The 15,343-nt window shown below is 40.0% G+C and overlaps 1 protein-coding gene across 5 annotated transcripts in view; it reads left to right on the top strand.

Moving 5' to 3' along the window:
• CTNNA2 (catenin alpha 2) overlaps window positions 1-15,343 on the top strand; it is a 1,363,902-nt gene that overhangs the window by 1,244,125 nt on the left and 104,434 nt on the right. For all 5 annotated transcript variants that reach the window (XM_061432723.1, XM_061432722.1, XM_061432721.1 and 2 more), the window contains 3 exons: window positions 3,578-3,670; window positions 4,247-4,403; window positions 9,200-9,400. In XM_061432723.1, the coding sequence (XP_061288707.1) occupies window positions 3,578-3,670; window positions 4,247-4,403; window positions 9,200-9,400 (451 nt within the window). The remainder of the gene's footprint in view (window positions 1-3,577; window positions 3,671-4,246; window positions 4,404-9,199; window positions 9,401-15,343) is intronic.

Here is a 15,343-nt window from a genome sequence, read left to right as displayed (position 1 = left end):
CAAAAAAGCAGCAGGTGTATATTGCAGAGTAGAGGCTGCCAGACTTTAGGATTTACAGATTAATAAGCTAAAAAGAATAAATAATTAAAGCATTATTGGTAGTTACCAGCTCTTTATTTTTGCTGTGTTGCTAGCACTATTCTCCTTACTAAGATTCTTTTGGGCAGTGAGGCTCTCACATTAGATTTGAGCTATAATAGAATTTATTAAGGGCTTCCCCGTTGGCTCAGAGGTTAAAGCGTCTGCCTGCACTGCAGGAGACCTGAGTTTGATCCCTGGGTCAGGAAGATCCCCTGGAGGAGGAAATGGCAACCCACTCCAGTATTCTTGCCTGGAGAATCCCATGGACGGAGGAGTCTGGTGGGCTACAGTCCACAGGGTCACAAAGAGTCGGACACGACTGAGTGAATTTCAAAAGATACACAAAGAGAAGCATATATATACATATGACAATGGATGTTACTGATTGGCATTTCCCTCACATAGGAGATGTGAGGAGCCCAGTCTGTTACCAAGATCAGTTTTTGCCTGGGGACCTGCCACCAACACATGCAGGAGACTGTGTGCTCTGGAGAGCCACCTCTGTGGCTTATATGTCCATTACCATATTCCCTTCTCCAGGATGGGACTCTTCTGTTGTCTGCAAGCCTTACCTCCAAACCACACTCAGGCTTCTCCTTGACTCATACTGGGCTCCCTTGAACCTTGCATAAATGCCAAAAAGAATTTTACCAGAACTGGTGTTATAATAGATTGCAGTTACTACTTTAAAAAAAAACTTTTTATTGTGGAAAATTTCAAGCATATCCACCAGTAGAGCATATGTAATAAACCATCATATACTATCACCCGACTTCAACCATTATGAGCTAATAGCCAGTCTTATTTTTTCTATACCTCCACCCCTTTCCTTTACTCTAAAAAACTGTGAAACAAATCTCAAATCTATCACTTCATTAAGCTATGGACACTTTAAATAAAATAACAAGTATTGCTAGGGTATTTTAAAACATTAACTCTGTAATATCATCCAATATTTAGTCAATATTTAAATTTCTTTGTTTTACAATGTACATATATATAAATTCACCTACATATTTATGATTATGTAATGGTTTATTTGTCCTCTTCAGGATCCACAGAAGTCTGACATTTTTCCACTAGTTATTACCATTAGGATTTTCACGAGTGCATCCACGTGGTTTTATTTTACATGTTTGTCCCTTGGATTTCTGTAAATTGAGAATTTATCCTAAGACTGATCATTTTTATGTTTTTGTTGTTGTTGTTGTTGTTGTTGCTTTTGGTAAGACTGTTTCATAGGTAGTGTTATGTCATTCCATCAAAAGATACATAATATATGGTTCTCTTTCCTATTTATTAATATTTTTAGGTCAATAGACATTGAATACTTGGTTTACCACCTTTATCTCATTGAGAGTGCTGGCATTTTCGTATTTTTCATCTTACAAAGATGCAAACAAATATTACCCAAGACCTGATTCTAGGAGCATTTAAATGTTTTCATGTTGTTGTCCTTATATAGAGTTATATGCCAAGTTCTAGAAATTATTCACTGCAATGCAAAAGTGTAACTTTAGGTCTCTATTACATACCAAGCAAGAATGATAAAGAGCAAACAAAAGCATCATCCAAATCATCATTTCATAAAATGAAAGGATTTTCAACAGAGGAAATGCAAAGCATTTAAAAGACAGAATTTTAAATTATATGCATATATCTTTCTGGAAAATTCATCACATCATCCTGATTTCTCATGTCATCATGGACAGGGTCACTGCATTCTGGTCTCAAACAATGGACCAGAATATGGGAGCCTTTGTTTAGCTCCATGGTGTTGGAAAGCATGTGCTAGAAGGTAATGTGAAAATTTGTCCAGCCAAATTAAAGGACTAACAACTTTAAGAGCATCTTTAACTTATTATGTATTCCAAATCACTATATACAATTTTTTAAAAGCTATTAAAAGGCTATTCTTTAATTCAGTAAACATGTATTGAGCACCGATTCTATGCCACACAGTTATTCTGGCATTTGGAATATAAAAATTCACTAGAATATAAATATAAGAAAGATTAATAAAAAAAGCAGAGTGGAGACAATATAACAAAAAGAAATTAAGAAGTTGCATTATTAATTTTTGCTCTGCCTCCAAGGAACTTCCTCATACCCTGGGGGTTTAGTATCCTGTGAATGAGTATAATAAGGCATATTTGTCTTTCTCTTTGAAAACTAAGTAACATAATGAACATTATCTGAAGAATCTAAGGTAAACTGTAAAATGTAAGAAATGATGTGATAACTTCTGGACCTTAATCTGTGGTTTCTCATAGGGTATATTCTCACTGGGATAAACTTGAAATATACCCCTAGTATCACTATTTTATCCATCTCCTTTTGCTGATAAGGAAACGGTCCTCCTAATGTGACGTGACTTAACAGAACTGGCTAATGGTTGAGCCTAGTGATCTCAGTTCTGTGCTCCTCCTCTGCTCTACAGTGATGGTTCTTTCACATTAGATGCTATATGCTTGCACAGTGCATTCGAATCCACCAGGGCGTTAAGGGTGTAATAGGGAAGTGATCTGGTTTTGAAAGGCAGAAGTGAGCAGACACAAAGGCAGGTGGCCAGGAGGCTCCCAAGGGTTCTGTCTGCTAATCACTTGCTCTACTGGCCCTCCTGCTCCCAGCCCTGGCAGCCCTTCCCTTCTCCTTTGTCCCTTCTAATCCCCACCTTCCTGTTCTCTTGACACTAGCTTCATGAGACATTCAGCGTTTTGATCATCACTTTATGTGTTGTTGACCTTGTCCAGTCAATCTGACCTTGTATTACCAATTCTAACTCCTTGAAGAAAAGGAATGACACACATTGAAACGCTTGACCTAGGAATTTGAATCCACTTCAGCTGTTTTGGCTGATATAATATGTTTAAAATACCAAATCTGAATGCCTTTATACTAGACCTGCATGTTCTAATTCCTCCATTGCCTTTTGGACTATACTAGCCCTTTTGCACACTTCTCAGACTTCCCTAGCCCCTGAAAGCATTTGAGTTGACTCCTGGTGGACTGACATCTTCCCTACAGACTGTACCAGGCAGATCCTGGGTTCTTTGGGGGTAACAGACTCTGGTTTTTAGTTTACTTTGAGTCTCAAATCAAAAGTATCGCCCACGGCATCTCTCTCACTGTTCAGAATTTAGTACTGACGTGGCCAAAATCACAGTGACCTGCACCTAATAATGAGCCTTAGGAGGTTCAAGTGAGAGTATAGATGGAGAGGAAGAGAGTTAAGAAGAGCCCAGTTAAAATGCATTATTGTGTGTACTCAAGAATCTTGAAGCAATGACTTGTTATTAACACCTTGTTCTTCTGGCAGAAATGCCTACTGGCATAAGGCTGAGTAATATTTGGTTGAACACAAAAGGGTCCCTTTATCTTCTTTATGAAAGGATTCTCCTGGATGTGGCACTCTCCAGGGAAGGTGCAAAGTCACACAGCAGCCTATTTCCCCTTTGCCCTAACATCATTTTCACTTCAATCCTCTTCAATACAGGTTGCCAATTTGGCCTGTTCCATCTCCAACAATGAGGAAGGGGTGAAATTAGTTCGGATGGCAGCCACTCAGATTGACAGCTTGTGTCCTCAGGTAAGCCTCATTCACTTTGTTTCCACAGCTGATATTTTGGATCTTGTGCACTCCAGCCTTCATGTCACTCATTCCTTGCCTTGTCCATTTTCCTCTCCCTGGAAAGTGCTACCCATCAGTCATGGACCATTTCAGGTTCTGCCTTTCTCAAAAAGAACTGCTAATTGCTCCAGTCTCTCCAAAATTACTGTAGTGATTATTGTCTTTTCCACCCCTATTGACTTTTTCTGTCTTGAATTGTTATTTCAACACTCCATATCTATTCACTTCATCTCCCTCACAAAATTATATGCTTGTATGTGGAGAACAAGAGTTATATCTCTGCCCCATCTGTGCTAAAAAGACTTGGTTCAATATACACTTTTGGCAACCTATATCTTAAAAAAAGAAGAGCAAACAAAGACTAGTATTTGATAACCTACTCCATCTTTCATGTTTTGATTGTCCTCCCAAATACCAAGAATCCCCTTATCTGCGGAAGCTGCAAGGTTCAGGGTTTCAACATGGTCTTTGACTTGCTTGTTCCTGTTTTGATGAGTGTAATCCTCATGTCCATGGATTATTTCTAACAAATAGGTCATCAATGCTGCTCTCACATTGGCTGCCCGGCCACAGAGCAAAGTTGCCCAAGACAACATGGACGTTTTCAAGGACCAGTGGGAAAAGCAAGTTCGAGTGCTGACAGAGGCTGTGGATGACATCACTTCGGTGGATGACTTCCTTTCCGTCTCAGGTAATCACAAACAGGCCCTTACAACATAGTTGAAGGAAGAGAACAAGATGAGATGAGGAATATCTTGCAAGTGTCATGGGTCTGTGTTTCAAATGCTCTCCTTGGCCCTTTGAGCTTTCAATCATCTCTGCAACTGTGATTGTAACACCCTCTTGAAAATTTGTCTCTGCTGTGCACGTTATTTCAAGACACTGAGTCAAGGGATTTGGGGGGAAGACATAACTTTCTGATTGAGATATTAGAAACCTGAAAGATTATTTAAGTAGACCTAGGCTCCTTTCTCAGAGAAGGCGATGGCACCCCACTCCAGTACTCTTGCCTGGAAAATCCCATGGACGGAGGAGCCTGGTGGGCTGCAGTCCATGGGGTTGCACAGAGTCGGACACATCTGAAGTGACTTAGCAGCAGCAGCAGGCTCCTTTCTAGTTCCTGGAGTTTTTAAAATAGGATGGCCTTTGCTGCATCTAAATCACCCATCTAAAAAAGAGATTGGTTATGTTGAAAAAAAAATCAATTAGTTATTCCAATTTGCCTGTGTTAAGTACCCCCCCACTGCCCTGCCCCAGTGAATGAAGCTACATAGGTTTTTGATAAGCTGGAAAAAAAATTTTAACCACCAAATGAACCCATTAGAAAGCCCTTAGGAACTATTGAGGTTTTGAGCACTTGAGCATGAGGTTGTGGAAGGAAGTGAAAATAAACAGAACTCATCATCACTGGAAATTGTAACTTAATGCTTTGTAGATGAAGCCAGACAGAAGGATGGCAATCCACTCCAGTATTCTTGTCTGGAAAATCCCATAGGCAGGCTACAGTCCATGGGGTCACAAAGAGTCAGACATGACTGAGCAACTAACACCAGGGATGTTAGCACATTTGAATAACTATGTAGTCAATTCTGCCTTTAACAAGGCTCGTCAATGCTGTTTCAAAAGTGGGTTACCAGCGGCTCATGGGCCTTTTTCCAAACAGATTTGGCCTAATACACGTAGAGAAGTCTCTGTGGGAGCATAAGGAAGGAGGTCACAGAAGCCTCAACTCCCTTGTGAGGCATTAAAATAACCAAATGGCCCTTAAAAATTCAAATTAACCAGGTGTTGACACTACCCAGAGGTGTATGGAAATCGCACCTACCAACTCGTGTGCCCTGTCCTCAACCCGGACTTACTGAGGTCTGAGAGGGAGAGGCTGCAGCACAGCTTATGGGATCCAGGCTGATGCAGCCTGACTGCAACAAAAGGGAGGGGATTTCTGGGGCAGGCTTAGTGTATTTGGAAGCTTTTCTCTAGTTGTAGTCTTTCCATTCACCAAGAAACTGACAATGAATTCCCACTGGGCTTGTGTTTAAAGCTTGTCTAGGAGTAGCATAGTTGAACCTGTAGATCTGATGGATGATGGAAAAGCCAACTTTAAAATCATGGAGGGAAAGTCAAGGGAAATGGGAAAAATGAGCCAACACATGCTTGGTGCTGTCAATTAAAAAAAAAAAAAAACACAACACAAGAGTGGCGAATTAAGTTTTATTTGGGTGATATGAGGGCTGCAGCCCAGGAGATAGCACCTCAGATAGTTCTAGAGAAACTGTTCCAAACAGGTGGGGGCGAAGGATGATAAAAATGTGAGTTTGGTAAAGGGGGAGTACATGCAAGTAAGCACATATTTAAAAGTTTCTGCTGGTCTCATGAAGCTTCTGCTAGTCACGAGAAACAATTGTCACCGTGAAGGAATTTAGTGCTTTTCTAGATACGAGGAGATATAAGAATTGAGCTCATAAAATCAGCTCCTGAGACTATCTGACTATCTGAGGACTTGTGCTGCTAGTTTCCCCTGAGAACAGAGGGTCTCATTTCTGCTCTCCTCCCTGAACTCCTTGAGGGGTGTTGAAGGTCAGCAGCTGCAGCAGCACATGATTCAATCCTTGTAGAGTAAATGACAAGCACCCATGGCAAGTGCCAATTTGTAGTTGACAGTATCTGTTATATGTCTGATTTTCTGCTATTTGCTTTCATTCTCACCAAAATTTTATGTCAGGTATCACTATTCTGAATCTTCTTTGAGAAAAGTAAGTCACTAACAGGCAGGTAACTTGGCAGAGGTGGAATTATAATTCAGATTATCCTCTTTCCAGAATCTATATAGTTCTTAGTAAGTCCGGATAAAAGGGTATTTCTCCAGCTTTCACTGCAGCTCCTTTCCCCCACCTCCAATCCTCTCCTCTCTTCTGCCCTGTAGTACCAATGGGTCCACTCTCTCTTCCCTTTTAGAAACCTGGCTTGTTCTTCATTCCCAAGGTGCTTTACTTTTGATGACTTGTCAAAGCAGCTATTCATTTAAACATACCTGTGTCCAGAGATTGTCTGATAAAGAACTCAATGCGTTGCCATTTGTGAAATTTTTTGCTTCCCTGATACATGAATCCTAACAACGCAGAAGATATCCAAGAAGTGCATCTCTCAGAAGATGCTTAGAAATTGTTCGGCTAGGCATGTTGGGGATCCGAATGGTGGGGAACAAAAGACTGGACACCAAGGCTGAGATATTTCTGCTTTCTAGTCAATCTTTGCCAGGATGGGTATAAGGGTCCCCAGAAGGGGAGAGGGGGACTCTCAAACCAGCCTCAGGTCTCACACAGCAATCCTAACAGCCCCTAGAAATCTTACTCTGCTACCCTGCCTATTTACAAATAAATGAAAATATCTATACACTACCTTTCTCAAAGAGGAGTCATTTCAGAACTTAAAACTTTCCCGACTTATCCTTTTCTTTAAATGCATGTACAGAAATTTCTGAGGGTAGAAAAAAGCAAAGCAAGGAGTCTTATCTCAGGCTGTTTCAATAATGCAAGCTTTTCTTAATTTTCTTCCACCGGGCCTGCCTCTCTGCCACCTTTCTCCCTGCCATTCCTTTGTGCATCTCATTATTACCAGCAACATGAAAAGGCTTTGGCTTCTGCTGATAACACTGTACAGTCCAACCGCAGTGGTACAAGTGCCGTGGCATGCTATGACAGGAAAATGAACAGGCGCTGTCAGGAAGCCGGCCTTGGCAGGACCCGCTGGAGCGTGCCTTTGGACTTGACAATCGGAGGCAGCAGGCACCTTTCCACAGATGGGCTTGACAAATAATGACACAGCCCACTCTGTCCTGCTGGTAGACTGTGGATGCAGCCCAATAGTTGGGAAAACTACTTCTCATCTCCTCTGTAAGCTGGAGCCAAAACATTTGCATCAGTAAATTGCAGGTTTGGCCCAGGAGATATTTTGGAATGGCATTAATGACATTTTATGTATCAGTTTCTTCTTAAGGGAATATTTATTCTGGCAGGAAACTCTATTTTGGAGGCAACAATAAAAAAGTTTTTTTTTTTTTTTTAAGGGATAGTTTTGTTTTTCTTTCTTTTTTTCATGCTACCTGAGTACTTAATTTGTCCATATGAAAAGCAACAAGTTTGGGGAGCAATGATGCTAGCTATTAACATTACAGAAGCAAAACCAATTTTCTGATGTGGTCTGGGCTCATAAAAAAGTGAAACGACTGTGTTAGAGCACTTAAACTTTTTCCACTGGGCAAAAACTACCATTTTTAATAGTGTCTTAAAATGAGCGTCTTGGCTTTAATCATGTGACAGTTTAATTCTTGAGTTCGGCTCACAAAGTAACAGGCATCTAAGATCTGAAAAAGCTATTAACTCAATCCCATAATGTCTATAAGTTTTGTTTTGTTTGCCTCTTCCTCTTTCATTTACTTTTTTTTAGCTCCAGGGTCTTGAGTTTGTTCCCTTAAAATATTCACAGACTGAACTTTGCTTATGATTTTGGAAACTGTAGTTTTAGAGCTAATAATAATGAAGTAGTTTGGTCGTCAGTGATTTAACATGATTACATCTTTTCTGAAAGAATAAGGCTGCAAACATTTAAGGAAGTATCACAAATTATGTTGCCGGCAAATCTTTTATGATTTTAAAAACTATGCTTCACATTCAGGCGTAATATCCAAAGTACCTAAGGGGTTCACCCCAACAATGTAACCCTCTCTGAAATGCACATGCTTTCTATTATTACTTTCCCTTCTACGCTATTTTCTAGTTGGAACATCATCCCTCTATCTCCTTACTTAATGAATTCTTTCTCTTGAAAATACCTTAGAGTACAAATATATAATTGTCTCCTTGCAAAGGATATATTTATTCAGTATTTCTTCTTCTCTTTTGGAATGTTTGTTATGTATTTATTTTTGTCCAAGCTGGGTCTTCACTGCTCCTCGGGCATTTCTCTAGTTGTGGTGACGGAGGATTACTCTTTAGTTGTGGTGTGTGAACTTCTCGTTACAGTATCTTCCCTTGTTGTAGAGCACAGACTCTTAGGGTGCACAGGCTTCAGTAGTTGTGGCACATGGGCTTACTTGCCCCACAGCATGTAGGATTTTCCTGGATCAGGAGTCAAACCCGTACCTCCTGCATTGGCAGGCAGATTCTTTACCACTGAGCCACAAGGGAAGCCTTCTGATTGGTTTTCAAATGTGTCAGTGATATAAAGGGCTTCTCTGATACCTTAGTTGGTATAGAATACTCCTGCAATGCAGGACAGCAGGGCTAGCTAGATTCCTAGATCGGGAAGATACCCTGGAAAAAAAAAAAAGGCAACTCATTCCAGTATTCTTGCCTGGGAAATCCCATGGACAGTAGAGCCTGGCAGGCTATAGTCCATGGAGTTGTAACAGTCAGACACAACTTAATGACTAAACCACCACCACCAGTGATATAAAATCATATAAATGTGGATATGTCCTCTTCACAGAAAACCATATCTTGGAGGATGTGAACAAATGTGTGATCGCCCTTCAAGAGGGGGATGTGGACACTCTGGACCGGACCGCAGGGGCCATCAGGGGCCGGGCTGCTCGAGTTATACACATCATCAATGCTGAGATGGAGAACTATGAAGCTGGTGTTTATACTGAGAAGGTGCTGGAAGCTACAAAACTGCTATCTGAGACAGGTAACCATGGATATTAGATTCGACCAAAATGTCAGCCCCATGATGAATTTCCATACCTGAATAAATCTGTTTCATTGTTTCCTGTAGGTCTTTATGCTTCTAAATCACACATGATCATAAAATTGGTGCTCTTTATTTCTTGAGTTTGAATTGGAATACTTTAGCAGAATCACAATTTATTGTTTTTGCAGTATGTACTACTCTACAGTTTTTGTGTATAATCATTTGATTCTCACAAGGACCTTATGAAGTAGGCAGATTTTTTTTTATCTCCCATTATGAATGTGAAAGTGGAATTTTGAATGAGATAAGAGACTGGAAAAAGGTCACAAGTCTAGAGAATCGTGAGTATGTGATTGGAACTTGGAATTTTGAACTTGAAAAGCATTTCTCTGTCTGTTCCTTGAGAACATAGGACTATGAGAAAGGACCACGCACAACCGGGAAAGCATAAAGGCTTTCAGTAGTACATGGATATGAAGTGATCACAGGAGGTAATGGTTATTGAAAAGGGGCTAGACTTTCAGTATATGCCCAACTCCACTGGTGAAAGTCTGCGTATCCTCTTTCAGGGGTGCGTGGCTGCCTTCTGGGAAATCGTGGTCTTGATGAGACACAGTTACTTGTGACAGGGAGCCTGTCATAGCTCTCTAGTGCACTGACTTGTTTCCACTGAGATGGGAAAAAGACTTGTTTCCACTGAGTTAACACAACAGCCCGTAACTTTGGATAGTTATGTCAATGACTGACCTATTTTTAGTAGTTTTTGCTCTTAACTGATGTCTCTTGGCTTCAGACCCTTTCTAAAGTCCCTCATGTCTTGTGTATTGATATGTACGTGTCTTAGTTGCTCAGTTGTGTCCAGCTCTTTGTGATCCCATGGACTGTAGCCTGCCAGCTCCTCTGTCCATGGAATTCTCCAAGCAAGAATATTGGAGTGGAGTGCCATTCCCTTCTCCAAGGGATCCCGACCCAGGGATCAAATCCAGTCTCCTGCACTGCAGGCAGATTCTTTACTGTCTGAGCCAGCAAGGAAGTCTATTAACATATGAGAGAATGAAAGTAGAAAGTCCAGGGAAGGAGAGAAGATGAATAGAATTTAACTCTATATGTTGGCTGGAGTTATGAATGGGTAACAAATCGAGTTCTATGTATACATAGAAGGAACTCACTTCAGCTTCAGTGGGAATTGTCTCTGGTCTGTACATGGATTTTGGAGCCCGCTAGGCTTTTACAAACAGACGTATCTCTGAAAAGTCAGATATAACAGTGTTCTAAGTTCTACATGATAAGACATGTTAGTAGAAATATGTTTCCTTCTACAGGGACAGGATATTTACAAAGACTTCTGTAGCTATTTGCTAGTCTAGAATAGCAAGGAGAAACAATAGGTAAACAGACGTTGGTTGCTCACTCTGAAATATATGGAGAAAGGAAATAGGGTCATATCACAAATCACCCATATCTAGGGATCGTTGCTCTTGAGAAGCCTGACAGACTTAGAATTAGAAATAATAATGACAATAATATGATATATCTACATTTTAATTAGGGGCTTCCCTGATGACTTGAATTGTAGAGAATTTGCCTGCAATGTGGAAGACCTGGGTTTGATCCCTGATCCAGGAAGATCCCCTGGAGAAAGGAATGGCACAGTGGAGTGGACCGGTATTCTTGCCTGGAGAGTTTCATGGACAGAGGAGCCTGGCAGGCTACAGTCCATGGGGTCGCAAAGAGTCGAACACAACTGAGCCACTAACACTTTCACATTTTAACTGGTGCTTCCCTGATGGCTCAGCGGGCAAATATCTGCCTGCAATGCAGAGACACAGGAGACATGGGTTCAGTCTCTGGGTCGGGAAGATCCCCTGGAGGAGGAAAAGGTAACCCACTCCAGTACTCTTGCCTGAAAAAAATCCCTGGTGGGCTACAATCCAAAGAGTTGGAAAGAGTCAAGTCAGACACAACTGAGCGACTAAGCATCCCCCCCCCGCCCCCCACACAGTTTAATTAACTGAAATTCAGCACTATTTTCTTTCAAATAGATTTGCCCTTTGAATTCACTAGAGCAACACAGTGCAAGTCATACAGTGTTTCTTTACTCATTTAAAAGAATGAGAAACAGGTATTTTGGGGCTTTCCTGATGGTCCAGTGATTTAGACTTCCACTTTTCAATGCAGGGGATGAGGATTCAATCCCTGATTGGGAAGCTAAGATCCTACATGCCCCGGGGCCAAAAAACTGAAACATAAAACAGAAGCAATATTGTGACAAATTTAATAAAGATATAAAGACTTTTATAATGGTCCCCTTCAAAAAAATCTTAAAAAAAAACAAAACAATTATTTTATTTCTCCAGTATATGCTGTTTTTTTGTTTTTTTTTCCACCCCCACCATTCACCCTTAAAGGGACCCTCTCACAGTTCTGCAGTTCTCAGTTCCTGACCCATTACTTCCATTATGTTATGAAGTCTCAGCTTCATGGGGTATATCTGATACATAGCAGCATTTCCTCCAATCTAACACTGAGTGAAGAGTATCCAAGAAGGGTGGAGGACATGGAGACAGAATTCTCAGCTCACAACTGTTTGGAATGATGATTGTAGCAGATGATACCCAGAGCCAGTTTACATGTGACTTTGTGCATACAAAAACTTCAAACGTTGTTTAAGAAACATTCTGGAACTTTTTCTTATTGCATCTTGGAGTGCTTTAATGAACAGTAGGAAGTGGTACCCATGGGGTCAAAATCTACATAAAGGCAAGGACAGTGTGCTTAGTTGAGTGAAATATTTTAACATAATTTTCACCCAAAGTCTTAAAATGTAAATAATATTCTGGTTGAATTTTTTTTCCCCCACTGGAAAAAAAAATCAATGAAATAGAGCAATCTACCCTGGATTATTGTTGCTAATCAAGATTTTGCTTATTTGTTAATTTTCAGATCTTTAAAAATTATCATCTCAGCCCTTCTTTTGCAGTGATTGAATACTCTGAGCACTTAACTAAAGGCACCTTCCTGCTTCTGATTTCCCCATCCAAGTCTTAATTGAAAAGAAAAGAAGAGCAAGGCATTTAAATTCTTTCTGTTTTTCATCCTCTATTGAAGATCACTAGGAAAGCAGCCAGGTAGAAGAGACTGAAATAGACAGATTATAAATAACTAGCAGAAAATATACATGTCAAGAAAAAGTAGATATTAGTGGGCTAAGAACTAGAAAATACAAGGTATATAAATTATTTTCCTTCTATCCTCAATGGTTCTTTTCTTTCCTAAATAAGAACAATATTGTTTTTTTATGGGTAACTAGAGAGGTTGTCAAAGAAATGAAAGCAAAAATTTAGCTGTTAATAGGACAATTGACATATACACCGATTCCTCATAGAGGAAGAATGCCTCTGTTTGTCATTGCTATGGCGAAGCCCACTGGCTATCTCATGTGGAATATGAGGTTTAAAAATGTATAATATAATGGTGACTTAGGCTTCGCTGGTGGTTCAGTGCTAAAGAATCCTACCAATGCAGGATATGTGGGTTTGACTCCTCGGTTGGGAAGATCCCCTGAAGAAGCAAATGGCAACCCACTCAAGTATTCTTGCCTGGGAAATCCCATGAACAGAGGAGCCCTGGCATGCTATATATAGTTCATGGGGCCACAAAAAAGTCAAATATGACTTAGCATACAACAGTATGGTGACTTAATACCTAGAATTTCTCCATGAGAAATGATTAAATATACAAGCTATAAAAAACTTTAGCTGTTAATTCACTGTTTGCTAATTAGAATTATTGGAGAATGTACTAAAGACATGGAATTTGAGGAAGAACATAAGGTCAGTTCTGTAATTATGATTATACAGAGTTTTTTTGGTTATATAGATTGTATAAAATGGATTAGTCCCCTTGTCTGTGTCTGGCTATGCTTAGGAGACCCACACCCTCAAAATAAAAGCTCCAACGCTGGCACTATTGGTAATGAACCTGCCTGCAGAAGATGTAAGGGACACAGATTAGATCCATGGGTCAGAAAGATCCCCTGGAGGAGGGCATGGCAACCCACTCCAGCATTCTTGCCTGAAAGTTGCTTCAATGGTATTTGACTCTCTGCAGCCCTATGTACTGTAGCCCACCATGTTCCTCTGTCCATGAGATTCTCCAGGCAAGAGTACTGGAGTAGGTTGCTATGCCCTCCTCTAGAAATCTTCCCAACCCAGGGATAGAACTCGCATCGCTTATGTCTCTTGCATTGGCCGGGTGGTGGTGGGGCGTTCTTCATCACTCATGTCCCGTGGGAAGCCTCCCAAACTCCTATTCAGATCACTAATGCCCAAATTTCTACCTTTGGGCTAATGTTTTGCTCCTGATTTTTTTTCTTCCCCTAAATCTTGTGCAGTAACTTTTTTTTATACAAGTTTATCAAACTTTGTCCTGAAAGTACATTTTATTTTGGGGAGAGAACACAGAGAAGTGGGCAAGAAGTGGAAAGTGCCAAGAAAAGGGGGAAAAAGGAAGAATCCAGGACATGGAAGACAGATCACTATGTTTTCTCTTGCCTTGTCACAACCAACCAGGTTCTGCTCAGTTTTATTTCTGAGTTGTTAGATTGAAGACTCTAAGGCAGATGTTCTCAGCCTCTGTATTTTTGACATTTGAGTCTTGGTAGTTCTTTCTTGGGGTGGAGGGAGCTATCCTGTGGATTAAAGATGCTTGGCATTCCTGGCCTCACCACACTAGATGCTTGTAGAACCTCTTCCTTTCCCACTTCAAATTGTGACAAAGATGGCTCTAGACATTGCTAGGTGTTCTTGGGGTGAACAAAATAATCCTCATTTAAGATAACTGCCACAAGAGAAAGAAATATTCCAAAATAAGAGCAAGTTTAAATAAGGCAAAATGGAGCCTCTGTATAATGGCCATAGGGTATGGCGACAAGACTGGAGTGAGAGCCTGTTACAAAGAATGAAAAAAACGGCAGGATGTTCGAAGAGGTTTGACTAGACCAGACTTGGATGCTAATGGGATTTGCAAATACAGGCCAATCTCTGTTTTAACATGTAAATGATGCATGTGTGGGGCTCTGTAGAGACCAACTTTACCAACTGACTACCTTCACTAAGTGGCTAAAAATTGAGAAAGTTCCTAAGAGTGACGAGACAGTTTGTATTTTATTTTCGATAAATTACTTAGTAAAGAGTAAAATTTTTTTGAAGTGTACATTTTGTTTTGATATGAAATCTGAGTTACTTTTGAAAACACAATTTTGTGGATAATTAGTATGTTAAAATTTTAGGATGACATTGTATAAAAATTTGCCTATTTATTTTTTATAAATCTAATGTAAGCTGATGAAAGCACCATAAGCCTGATGTACATCAGACCCACTAAATACTTACATATTTAATTGCCTCTTTAGTAAAAACTGAATTATAACAAATTGCCAATAGCTTGGTAGTGAGTGCACACCCAATGAGATCCATCTTTAGAGATCTTGTTTGCAAAGTCAGGTGGCTGTGGAAAGTGGAAAAGGGTGTACATTCAAAAATGTTATGCTTAGATATACAGAGAGAAGCTTGTTCTTCACTGAACAGATTACGTTGAAATGCCATTTTTGTAAATTTGATGGCTGATGCAAATTTGTAGCAATGTCTACACCATCAGGTTGAGAGATCTTTGGAACCATGCCATCAGTTCCTTCTTCAGAAGGGACCAAAAAAAAGATATTAAAAAATAAAGTCTCTTTAATGAGGATTCTATTATTAATCACTTCGTATATGAAGATTAAAATTCCATTATTTTGGAGAACACGTGGACCAAACAGATGGTGTGATTTTTTTTTTAATCAAGACTTTTTAAAGAGCAGTTAAATGTTCACAAAAATATTGAGGGGAAGGTATCAAGATTTTCCATATTCCCTTCCTTCTGCACATGGAGTGTGTCTCC

Source organism: Bos javanicus, chromosome 11 (assembly GCF_032452875.1).
Source record: "Bos javanicus breed banteng chromosome 11, ARS-OSU_banteng_1.0, whole genome shotgun sequence".
NCBI classification, from domain to species: Eukaryota; Metazoa; Chordata; class Mammalia; order Artiodactyla; family Bovidae; genus Bos; species Bos javanicus.
This window is presented reverse-complemented; position numbering and strand designations above follow the sequence as displayed.